Source organism: Erinaceus europaeus, chromosome 12 (genome assembly GCF_950295315.1).
Source record: "Erinaceus europaeus chromosome 12, mEriEur2.1, whole genome shotgun sequence".
NCBI lineage: Eukaryota > Metazoa > Chordata > Mammalia > Eulipotyphla > Erinaceidae > Erinaceus > Erinaceus europaeus.
In genome coordinates this window covers 82,326,276-82,339,100 of record NC_080173.1, presented here as the reverse complement: position 1 = coordinate 82,339,100, position 12,825 = coordinate 82,326,276, and the positions used below count along the sequence as shown (strand labels likewise).

At 42.9% G+C, this 12,825-nt stretch overlaps 1 protein-coding gene and 1 long non-coding RNA gene across 2 annotated transcripts in view; one reads left to right on the top strand and one right to left on the bottom strand.

The window, feature by feature from the left end:
- The window catches only part of LOC132542034 (uncharacterized), a 460,964-nt gene that overhangs the window by 29,505 nt on the left and 418,634 nt on the right, over window positions 1-12,825 (bottom strand). The gene's annotated exons all lie outside the window — the stretch shown is intronic.
- Window positions 1-12,825, top strand: part of ANKFY1 (ankyrin repeat and FYVE domain containing 1) — a 56,415-nt gene that overhangs the window by 24,747 nt on the left and 18,843 nt on the right. The window contains exons 8-14 of the mRNA XM_060204168.1: window positions 1,477-1,545; window positions 1,758-1,957; window positions 4,912-5,009; window positions 7,143-7,371; window positions 10,213-10,311; window positions 10,580-10,733; window positions 12,139-12,307. Of these exons, the coding sequence (XP_060060151.1) occupies window positions 1,477-1,545; window positions 1,758-1,957; window positions 4,912-5,009; window positions 7,143-7,371; window positions 10,213-10,311; window positions 10,580-10,733; window positions 12,139-12,307 (1,018 nt within the window). The remainder of the gene's footprint in view (window positions 1-1,476; window positions 1,546-1,757; window positions 1,958-4,911; window positions 5,010-7,142; window positions 7,372-10,212; window positions 10,312-10,579; window positions 10,734-12,138; window positions 12,308-12,825) is intronic.

The window sequence follows — 12,825 nt, the reverse complement described above, 5'->3', positions numbered from 1 at the left end:
TGGGGGGATGGCAAAGGCACTGCAGGTGAGTTAAGTCACATGAATCACCAACAGCAGATGGAACCAACTTCAAACTGGACTCGCTCAGTATGTGTGTAAGAGAGCTTCTTACTAGGACCTGGGGGGGTGGCAGCACGGTTATGTAATAGAATTTCGTGTTTGAGGCTCTGAGGCCTCAGATTCCAAACTCTCCCCACCCACACCACCATAAACCGGAACTGACTAGCGCTGTGCTTTAAAAATTAAAGAAAAATGGGAGTCAGGTGGTAGCGCAGCAGGTTAAGTGCACGTGGCACAAAGCACAAGGACTGACTTAAGGATCCCATTTCCTGCCCCTGGCTCCCCACCTGCAAGGGAGTCACAAGCAGTGAAGCAGGTCTGCAGGTGTCTATCTTTCTCTCCCCCTCTCTGTCTTCCCCTCCTCTCTCCATTTCTCTCTGCCCTATCCAACAACGACAACATCAATAACTACAATAAAACAACAAGGGCAGCAAAAGGGAATAGATAAATAAATAAATACTTTTAAAAATTAAAGAACAATGAAAGAATTACTTACTGGGTGTCAGAGAGATAGGTAGGATGCTTTTTTTTTTTTTTTTGCCATGTTTGTGATCCAAGTTCAAGCTTTGGCTCCACACGAGAAGTCCCGTGGCATTGGGAGGAAGTTCCAGTGCTATGGTATTTCCCCCCCTCTCTATCTGAATTTTTATTTTAAATTTGTGATGGAGAAGGAGAATCAGAATGGGAGTTGGGCAGTAGCACAGCAGGTTAAGCGCATGTGGTGCAAAGCACAAGGGCTAGCGTAAGGATCCCGGTTCAAGCCCCTGGCTCCCCACCTGCAGGGGAGTCGCTTCACAAGCGGTGAAGCAGGTCTGCAGGTGTCTATCTTTCTTTCCCCTCTCTGTCTTCCCCTCTTCCCTCCATTTCTCTCTGTCCTATCCAACAACGATGACATCAATAACAACAGCAATAATAACTACAACAACAATGAAAAACAAAAGCAACAAAAGGGTAAATAAATAAATAAAATATATTTTAAAAAAAGAAGGAGAATCAGCACTGTTCTGAGTAGGGATGGAACTCAGGACCTTTCCTTATAAGTCCTATGCTCTATCTACTGAGCCATCTCCCCAGCTTCCAACTCAGTATTTATACCTTTTGCATGCCCTCACAAACAATAAGAATTCAGGGTTGGGATAGGTAGCATAATAGTTATACTAAGAGACTTTCATGCCTAAGGCTCCAAAGTACCAGGTTCAATCCCCTGCACCATCCTAAGTCAGAGCTGAGCAGTGCTCTGGTAAAAATAAATAAATAAATAAATAAAAATTCTGTGCTGTTGTCAGACTAGAATAACAAATTCATGCGATAAACTAATGAACTTTGACTATGAACTTTCACTGCCATCTGATAATCGCCTGACTTCCCAAAGCAGTTGCTGTCCAGCGTTGACTTCACTTCCTCTTTCTCTTGCAGGACACCCTTACACTTGTCTATCATGGCCCGGAACGAATATGTTTTCAGTCAGTTGCTGCAGTGTAAACAGTACGTAGGGAAACATGGAAAATGAAAAAGCAGTTGTGAGGGTGGGATTGTGAATGAAAAATATTTTTAAAATGTTTTTTTTTTGATGTTGTAAATTTTAATGAGTCTAAGTAAAATTAAAACTTTTTTTTCCAAAAAGTATAACAAGTAAAAATGAGGCAGTACAGACCTTCTGCAGATTGTTTACTGTCCACACTGCTTCCTTACTTCAGATTAGATTTAGAACTGAAAGATCATGAGGGCAGCACGGCTCTGTGGCTTGCGGTACAGTACATCACTGTGTCTTCCGACCAGTCTGTCAACCCCTTCGAAGACCTCCCTGTGGTAAACGGGACTTCATTTGATGAGAACAGCTTTGCCGCCAGACTTATTCAGCGTGGCAGCAACACAAATGCACCTGATACAGTAACAGGTAAAGCTTAAGTCCCTGGGAGATGATGTGCGGGCCTGGAGGCTCCTTCAGCTGTTGTGAAATAGCTCACTTGGATAATGCGCTGCTGCTTTGCCACGTACATTCACAGCCCACCTCTGAGCCTGACTCCGACTGCACTGGAGGAAGAAGGATCCGTGATGAATTTTTAATACTCTGTCTCTAGCTTAAAAACAAAACAAGTAGACAAAATACATTGTGTCAGTGTTTTAACCAAGCATTTAGAAGTGGAATGACTTACTGTTATGAGAATTATTTTTCATTTAATTTGAACTACAGTAAAAGCTCAAGTTATTATTTTCCAATCTTGTTTCAAATTTATTTATTGGAGAGAAACAAATTGAGAGGGAAGGAGAAGATAGGGAGAGAGAGAAAGAGACACTTGCAGTACTGCTTCATCGCTCAGAAGTGTCCTCTCTGCAGGTGGGGAGCAGGGCTTGAACCTTGGTCCTTGTGCTCTGTAATATGTGTAATATTTTTTTTATTTATTATCAGAGAGAGACAAATTAAGAGGGGTGGTTTGGGAGAAAGCGCAGTGGATAAGGCATTAGACTATCAAGCATGACATCCCAACTTTTAATTCTCAGCAGCACATGTGCAGAGTGGTGTCTGGTTTTCTCTCTCTCTTCTCCTTTCTCATTAATAAATAAATAAAATCTTTAAAAAAAGAAAAGAAATAAAAAAAGAAATTAAAAGGGGCGGAGGACGTAGAGGAGACACCTGCAGCTCTTCTTCATCATTTGTGAAGACTTCCCCCTACCAGGGGCTTGAACTTGGGTCCTGTGCACTGTAATGTGTGTGCTTAACCAGGTGCACCTCACCTGGCTCTGCTGGTTAAATGTTTTGAAGCACAAGAATGGAAAATAGACTAGGTGGTGGTACACTTAGTTGAGCTCTGAGCTTTCAGGATCAGCCCCCAGCACTGCCACAAACTAGATCTGGGCAGTGGTCTGATTTCAAAAAACAAAAAACAAAACAGGGTGGGGAGACATTTGTGTGTATCCAAAAAGGAAATTCCACTTGATAGAGAAAGATAGCCCCAGACTAGAAACTGTTTTGAGAAAAAAAGAAGTAAGATGACTTTTCTTTGTAAGATTCGTTTTTATAAAGGAACTATAATGCTAATCAAAACACTGCTATGCAGAAAACATATTTAAGATCCATTGAGCAACACTATATATTTTTTAAGACTGATTGATTAATGAGAGAGAGGACCCCAGGTTCAGCTGGCGTGTATCACTAGCACAGGCAATGCCTGGGGATTGAACTCAGAACCCCATGTTTGAGTGCCTAATGCTGTACCCACTACACCACTTTCCAGGCCAATCAATGAGTATTAAGCATAGTTTTCTCCTAGAATTTCAGTTAAGTCATAGTGTTTTCAAAATGGTCACCTAGCCCAATGATTTTCAGATAGGGACAACTCTCCCTTCCCTACTTGCCCCCCTCTCAGGGCATTTAGCAATAGCTATAGTTATTTTTCTAACTGAAGCCAGAGGTGTTGCTAAATGTTGTACAATGTGCTATACAGATCCCTCACCACAAAGAATTCCCTGGCCTGATATGTCCCCAATATGGAGACAAAACTTACCTCTGATCTTGGCCAGTGGTGGTGCGAGTGGCAAAGGTAGGGCACAGTGAGTGTCTGCGGCAGTCTAACCAGACCAGGTCTGTGCTCTGCCCAGGCTTATCCTTAATCTCTGTGTCCACATACAGAGAGTGCCCATGTAGAATTAACTGGCACCTACTTGACGTGTGGGCTTACCAGTTGTGAATTGTGTGTGAGGGTGTTGGGAGCTGGGGCGGTGGTGCCTGGGAAATGGCACAGTGGACAAAGCCTTGGACTTCTTTTTTTTTTTGCCTCCAGGGTTATTGCTGGGGCTCAGTGCCTTCACTATGAATCCACTGCTCCTGGAGGCCATTTTTTCCCTTTTGTTACCCTGGTTGTTTTTATCATTGTTGTGGTTATTATTATCGTTGCTATTGATGTCATTGTTGCTGGACAGGACAGAGAGAAATGGAGAGAGGAGGGGTAGACAGAGAGGGGGCGAGAAAGACAGACACCTGCAGACCTGCTTCACCGCCTGTGAAGCGACTCCCCTGCAGGTGGGGAGCCGGGGGCTCGAACTGGGATCCCTATGCCGGTCCCCGCGCCCTGCACCACCTGCGCTTAACCCACTGCACTACTGCCCGACCCCCAAGCCTTGGACTTCTAAGCATGAGGTTTTCAGTTTGACTTCTGGCATCCCATGTGCCAGCCACAGTGTGATCTGATTTTCTCCCCACCTTCCACCCCCTTCCCCCTCTTTCTTTTTGGTAGGACATAAAAATTGAGAGGGATAGGGGAGAGACAGTGAGAGGAAGAGAAACACCGGCAGCCCTGTTTTATCAATCATGAAGCTTCCCTTCTGCAAGTGGGGACTGTGTGCTTGAACTTGGGACCTTGTACGTGATAACCTGTGCTCTCAACAGAGTGTGTTACCACCTGCCCTTTCCCCATTAACAAATAAATCTTAAAAAAAAAAATTTTTTTTAAAAAAGACCATACTACTACAAATCAGAGTTGAGCAGTGCTCTGGCAAAAAAAAAAAAAAAAGAACAAAAGAAAAGTGAAGGGACCAGGTGGTGGCGCACCTGGTTGTGTGCATGTATTGCAATGTGCAAGAACCCAGGTTTGAGCCCCTGGTCCCCACCTGCAGGGGAGAAACTTTATGAGTGGTGAAGCAGGGCTGCAGGTGTCTCTCTACCTCTCTCCTTCTCTGTCACACCCCTACCTCTTGATTTCTGGCTGTCTGTATCCAATATATATATAAAGATAATAATAAATAAATAAAACTTTTTTTTTTTTTTAAAGTGAAGATGGGCCAGTATGGTACAGAGTAGAACTTGACCTCATGTTTATGCAAATGGAGATTGAATGTGCTCTTTTCTCCTAGAAAATTGCTTACTGCAGAGGGCAGCTGGAGCCGGAAATGAGGCAGCAGCTCTTTTTCTGGCAACCAACGGTGCCCATGTCAACCACAGAAACAAGTGGGTAAGTGTTACAAGGCAGCAAGGGGAACTGCTCTTGGTCTAAGGAAGAAATGGCAGGGGTAGTATGTAGCAGAAATAGATTATTGTTCTTCCAAGCTTTGTTAAAATAATGCATACTTTAAAAAAAAACTGGAAATTTTTTATCCTCAAATATTAGCTGATTGATGAATTCAACAACTGCTTCCTAAGCATGTATTATATGCTAGATCCTGAAGCAGATGTTACAGAATTCAGGACCTTGCAGGGATTAGCAGACATACTTCAAAACCTACCATAGTGGCATCTTCATTTCTTTTTTCTTACATTTCACATTTATGGAGTCTTTCCTAAGTGAATATTTATTTAGTCTGTATCATAGCAGACTTGACTATATGGCATTGTGGCTCTTTGGGGGTGGATGTTTGTGGGTTCATCAGGTTTCTCATTTCCCCTCCCTCCTTATGTGAGCTTAGGCAAGCTGCTTAACCCAAGCTTCAGTTTCCTCATCTGTAAAATGGGATTAATGTTGATTTTATAAAGTGTGATTAAGATGGAAAGAACTGAGATTTTTTTTAGTACTGACAGCAGACATTAGCTACTAAACAGTAGTTGCTTCACTTTGTTATTTTCAGACTAGGAGGAAATATTTATCTTTAAGATCACATTTACTTTACCAAATACATTTTGCTAGGAACCCTAAGAATTTTTTTTTTTTCAATTTTGATTCTCGATGGATTTAGAAGAGGTGTTTCTGACATTTATTAATGAATCCCTTATTTCAGGGTAAAGGATATTAAGATTTCAGTTTTAAGTAACCCATAAATAATAGAGTCAGTGTGGTCCAGGAGGTGGTGCAGTGATAAGGCTTATAACTCTCAAGGATGAGGTCCTCAGTTTGATCCCTGGCAGCACATGTGCCAGAGTGATGTCTGGTTCTTTCTCTCTTCTATCTTTCTCATTAATAAATAAATAAAATCTTTTTTTAAAATAATAATAATAGAGTCAGTATTAAGACCTTGCACATTTTATTTTATTTTATTTTAAATATTTTTCATGAGAAAGGAGAATAGAGAGAACCAGACATCACTCTGGTACATGGGTTGCCAGGAATTGAACTCGGGACCTCATGCTTGACTTGAGAGTCCAGTGCTTTATCCACTGCACCACCTCCCAGACCACTGATCAAAATTTTTACTGTGCAGTTAGGTTTGTCCTTCCTTCCTGCTTTCCTTCCTTCCTTCCTTCCTTCCTTCCTTCCTTCCTTTCTTCCTTTCTCCCTTTCTTTCCTGATAGAGAAAGCTAGAAGCATTACAGCACTGATTCAACATCATAGAACTCAACTTGGTTCTACCCTTGGTGCTTTCTTGTGGTGAGACTTGAACCCAGGGCCTCAAGAGCATTAAGACTCTACCACTCCCCCGCTCCGTGTTATTAATTTTTTAATGTAGGGGAAGGAGGTCTTGTTTACAGTTCAAAAATGAGCTCATATGCCAGTGGGTTTTAAAGAGAGAGATATGGTCAGATTTAGCAGTGCTCATCTCTTAAGACTGTGACTCTGAGCCTCTTACCTTTTCACAGTGTTCATTTTAGTGATAACTGGGAGATGTCTGTTATGATTGCTTAATAATAGTTTCATACTTAGCAAACTAATTACTAAAAAACTGAAGGCCATTTAAGATCATTAGAGGGTCCAGCAAGTAGTTCATCTAGTAGAGTGAACATCACCATGTTCAAGGACCCAAGTTCAAACTTTAGGCCACTTCATGAGCATGGAGTAATACTGTGGTGTCTCTCCTACTCTCTCACCACCCTCTGTCGGGGGGGGGGAGTGCCACCGGCAGCGGTGGAATTGTGCAGAAACCGAGCCTCTTTATTAACCCTGGTGGCAAAAAAAAATCATCATTGAAAATTATGAAGATGAGAAGCCAGAGTGTTTGGAGGGTACTGAAAAGACACTGGGAACAATAAAGATGATGACATAGGGGACTGACATGGAGAGGAGACAGGCAGGAGTGGAGGTCTGCTGGTGAGAGGATTAGCTAAAGGCTGTGACTGACAGTAGGAATGTGAGTTTTAGCACTTAGGCTGATAGCCCTTTGTAAAGGAAATTCCCAGTCTCTAGAAGTGCACCAACTTGGAGTATGTTTCTTTTCAGGGAGAAACCCCACTGCACACAGCCTGTCGACATGGCCTAGCCAACCTCACTGCAGAGCTTCTGCAGCAGGGTGCCAACCCAAACCTGCAGACAGATGAAGCTCTGCCCTTGCCAAAGGAGGCCGCATCCCTGGCCAGCTCAGTGGACAGCATCTATCTGCAGACACCACTGCACATGGCGATTGCCTATAATCATCCAGATGTGGTATCTGTCATCCTTGAGCAGAAAGGTAACACGGTGGAAATTATTCCTATTTTTACTCATGTTCTGATTCTTTAATTACAGAACTGATGTTTACTCCTTTGATGAATTGTCTTCTAAGAAGGAAGGAAGGGCCTTTGATGATCTAGGAGGAGGCTTAATGGCTAGAATATTGGACTTGGAACCATGAGTTTTGAAGTTCGGTCCCTGGCAACGCATGTACTAGAGTGATACTCTGGTTCCCCACCACCACATTATTATTTTTCTCTGTCTGTGTCTGTCTCTGTCTCTTCTCTCTCTCTCTCTTTCTCTTTCTCTCTCTGTCTCTGTGTGTGTATGTCTCAGTAATAAATAAATAAAATATTTTAAATTATCCTTTTAGGTCCAAGTAGGTGAGTATAGTCTGGCTATGTTTTTTCTTATGTACATTTTCAGGATAGGACCTTCCATTTCACCTATTGAATTAAGCTGTTATAACCTCTACTTCTCTTTTATTTGTGGTTCATTTTCCAAGTCCAAAGCCTTGCCTTGGTGTGAACACTTTATCCTATAGTCTTGTCAATATTTCCATGTTATAAATTAAAAAAAATAAATAACACCAGAGTAAGCCTCCAGTTTCAAGAAGAGTGTAAAAAGAACACAAATGGGAGTTGGGTGGTAGAGCAGCGGATTAAGCACAGGTGGCACAAAGTGCAAGGACCAGTGTATGGATCCCGGTTTGAGCCCCCGGCTCCCCACCTGCAGGGGGGTCGCTTAACAGGTGGTGAAATGTTGTTTTCGCCGGGCTGGCTTCACGGGCGGGTAACAGACGACCAGGGGCTCATGGTTGAACTGTAGGCAGTATCTCTTTATTCATGCAGGACGCAGCGCAATCTATACCGAGCTAAGCTAAACTAAACTCTACACTACAAACAATCTTGTCCTTATAAATATACTAGCCCAGTAGGGTGGGAACAGGATGCGACGCAGAGGGTGGAGAGAAAAGTGACTGGTGAAAATCAGGGTATGACAAGGAGAGGGGGCGGAGCAGGCAAGAATTCTACCACTGAACCACCAATGCCCTGGAGGGAAGGTGGTGCTTGTTAACAGAGGTTATGTAAATAGCATGAAGTGGTTATGTAAATAGAATAGTGTTAAGCAGGGGGGATTAAACTAATGAAACAGAAGGGGTTTTTAGAAGCATACCAACAGTGAAAGAGGTCTGCAGGTGTCTGTCTTTCTCTCCCCCTCTCTGTCTTCCCCTCCTCTCTCCATTTCTCTCTGTCCTATCCAACAACAATAATAACAGTAATAACTACAACAACAATAAAACAACAAGGGCAACAAAAGGGAATAAAATAAATACTTAAAAAAAAAAAGGACACAGATCTAAACATAAGACACCCTGGATTCTAGTTCCCAGTCTTCTGCTAACCATTGCATACTCTTTGGTTCTTCATTTCTTGGTCAGTAAAATAGAATACATAAGGAAAAAGAGAGAGAGAAATACCAACAACTGTGCTGTAGCAGATGCTCCATACTCTAGTGATTCCTTTCATCTGCCTCCAGGTGAGCCAGGAAAAAAAAAAAAAAAAAAAGGCCAGGGGAAGCCTCTGTAGTGGACAAGGCCAGTATCCCTATGTTTTCTTGTCTAGCCTCAAATTGGTTTTATTTTTACCTGCCTCCTTATTAAGAACAGCAGTTTTAACACTATGCTTGGGAAAGGAAGGAAATGGAATTTTGTTAGAATGTACCTTTGTCTTGGCATGTAGAAGCTTTATTATGGTAGGAATAATGTATTGGAAAACTTGTCCAAAGCATTGGCTTGTTAGGTTGGTTGGTTTGTGTTTTGTTTTGTTACCATGGTTATTACTAGGGCTCAGTATCTACATGACTCCATTTCCGGTGGGCTTTTTTTTTTTTTTTTTTTAGTTCCCCTCTTCCTAATAAAGACAAACAGGCAGAGAGAGAAGAGACATCTGTTGAATAGCTCAGCTGCTTCTGAAACTCTGTAACTCCCCCACTGCAGTGGGGACCAGGTGTTTGAACCCTAGTCCTCCAGTGTGGTGATGTGGGCTCTACATCTGAGCCACCATCCCACCTCTTCCAGGGCATTGTTATAAAAGTCTTTTCAATGGTTGATGCAGTGAGTATTTACATAGTAATTTTTGTTTGTCATGATTTAATGTTTTAAGCTTTAAAATAATTTTTTTTCCCTCCAGGGTTATTGCTGGGCTCGGTGCCTGCACCACGAATCCACTGCTCCTAGAGGCCATTTTTTCCTCCTTTTGTTGCCCTTGTTGTTGTAGCCTCGTTGTGGTTATTATTATTGCCATTGTTGATGTTGTTCGTTGTTGGATAGGACAGAGAGAAATGGAGAGAGGAAGGGAAGACAGAGAGGGGGAGAGACAGATAGACACCTGCAGACCTGCTTCACTGCCTGTGAAGTGACTCCCCTGCAGGTGGGGAGCCGGGGGCTCGAACCTGGATCCTTGAACTAGTCCTTGCACTTTGTGCCACGTGCGCTTCACCCACTGCGCCACCGCCCAATCCCCTAAAATAATTTTTAAAAGATTTAATTAATTTATTTATTTTGAAATATAGAGGGAAAGAAGCAGATAGAGGCCAGAACACTGCTTAGCTCTGGTTTTTGCTGGTGCTGGGGATTGAACCTCAGTAAAATAATTAATTTTAGCCCATAAACTTTGCCCCAAAATATCTTTGTTATTTTGGGGCCTCCACTTCCCACAGACTTATCAATTCTCAATGTAAAAATGATCACCTTGTGGCCAATCATTCAATTTGAAACTGAACTCTGATTCTTTTGAATATTTTAAATGTGATTCATGTGATGGTAAACTTATTGTTGTTTTCATTTTCAAAAATTTAGCTAATGCTCTCCATGCCACCAACAACTTGCAAATCATCCCAGACTTCAGCCTTAAGGATTCTCGAGACCAGACTGTTCTGGGCTTGGCATTATGGACTGGTAAGTCAGTGCCAGAGGCTGTTGACATCTGCAGACAGCTAGACCTCAGATAGGTTGGGGAGGGGGCAGGATATGGAGGGATGGAGATGTATGAAAGTGTTAGTGCTAATCATTTAGCTGTAAAAATAACCTTTCTGTTTGGGTTAACCCTGTAATACACAACAGGAAACTGCTGGCTTTGAGAAATTGAGAGCATGTGTTTGTTGTAGTAAGACATTGGGGACGGGGAAGCTTGGCACGCGTTGATCAGGGCTTGTCTGTTTCTCAGGCATGCATACTATCGCAGCCCAGCTGCTGGGCTCTGGGGCTTGCATCAACGACACCATGTCAGATGGGCAGACCTTGCTGCACATGGCCATGCAGCGGCAGGACAGCAAAAGCGCCCTCTTTCTGCTAGAGCACCAAGCAGACATAAATATCAGGTAGGTAGGAACACGACTACTCTACCACCACAAGGCCATATTTAATAGTTGGCTCAGAAGCATACCCTTGCGTATAAAAAGATTTTTGTTCCTTGGTAAGTAAAGGAAGCAATGATAAAAAAAGTACAAGCACTGTACTGTCTCTGAATATAAAGTGTTTTAAGTAGGAGTTTCAGTTATAATGAAGAGCATCCCAACATGAACTACCAGAAAGCCTTAAGGGGAAAAAATACTTACACTTCTACTGTTTTTTTTTTTTTTTTTCTCAGAGGTATTTATCTGGAGTGTCAAGTTGCTGTGAATGTGTGCATGGGTGAAAGCAGTATTTTACCAAGTGGATAGTTGAGGTGAAATTTTGTTAAGATAGTTTTAAAAGAGCACTAGGAAGAGTCAAAAACCCAAATGGTCTATAACCCTACACCCTGAAGTTGTGTTTCTCCATTGCTCAGCACGCCTCCTAATTAGGTGCCTACGAGGAGTTTTAAAAGAGCACACACGTTACAGTATACAAGGACACAGATGCAAGCCCCCCGTCCTCACCTACAGGAGGAAAGCTTCTGTCGCACACCCTCTCTATATCCCCCTTCCTCTCAATTCTGGCTGTCTTTATTATCAAATAAAGATAATTTTTTAAAGGTAGTTTTTTTAAAAAAAGATTCCCTTTTGTTGCCCTTGTTTTATTGTTGCAGTTATTATTGTTGTTGTTATTGATGTCGTCGTTGTTGGATAGGACAGAGAGAAATGGAGAGAGGAAGGGAAGACAGAGGGGGGAGAGAAAGATAGATGCCTGAAGCAACTCCCCTGCAGGTGGGGAGCCGGGGGGTTGAACCCAGGTCCTGACGCCAGTCCTTGTGCTTTGCGCCACCTGTGCTTAACCCACTGCCCTACTGCCCAACTCCCTAAAGATAGTCCTAAAAGCATGGCTTATGTCATCAGATGTCTCTATTCTAAGATGTTGGACTATTCATTTTCTAGGTTCAATAAAGTCAGACTGTACTTTAAAAAAGAGACAAAGCGGGAGTCGGGCTGCAGCGCAGCAGGTTAAGCGCAGGTGGCGCAAAGTGTAAGGACCGGCGTAAGGATCCCGGTTCAAGCCCCCAGCTCCCCACCTGCAGGGGAGTCACATCACAAGCGCTGAAGCAGGTCTGCAGGTGTCTATCTTTCTCTCCCCCTCTCTGTCTTCCCCTCCTCTCTCCATTTCTCTCTGTCCTATCCAACAACAATGACATCAATGGTGACTACAACAATAAAACAGCAAGGGCAACAAAAGGGAATAAGTAAGTAATAAAAAATAAAATAAAAAATAAATTAAAAAAAAGAGACAAAGCAAAAGGCATTGCCTGAGGGGCATCCCGTATACTAGGCACCAGCTACAAACATGCTTTTGCTGTGCTTGTCCTTGCAGAACTCGGGATGGGGAAACGGCTCTTCAGCTGGCCATCAGAAACCAGCTCCCACTTGTTGTGGATGCCATATGCACACGAGGAGCTGACATGTCTGTGCCAGATGAGAAGGGGAACCCTCCTCTGTGGCTTGCATTGGCAAGTAACCTGGAGGACATCGCATCCACTCTGGTGAGACAAGCTCAACGTAGGTCTCTATTTACACACCGGCGTATTTACACCAGGCCGGAATTTGTTACTGCCACAAGGGGCATGAAATGAGCTATGTAACAAAATAAACCAATGACGAGCATTTGAAAGTCACACTAAAGAATAGTATGGAAGTTCTTCACCAACACTTTTGTGTTAGACTGTCTTTGTCAAGAAAACTACCAAGTGGCCAGAGTTGAGACCTTTCTTCCGAGACGGGTAATGTGATATGGGCTGTGCTCACTGTCACCATAGTGATAAGTTCCTAAAGCTCAGGTTTGTCTCCCTTGCTCAGAAGGCAGAGGTAACCCTGCAAGTTCTTCTTTAACTTTCTGGAGGGCCTCAAATGTGAGGCTAAGGTATTTTGCACGTGAGAATTTGCGCCACATGCGCTTATCCCGCTGCGTTACCCTCCGACTCCCCGCACATGAGAATTTTGTCTAGTTATTGGGGTTACCTGTTAATGACAGATACAGTTTTGTTGTTGCTGCTGTTGAGCT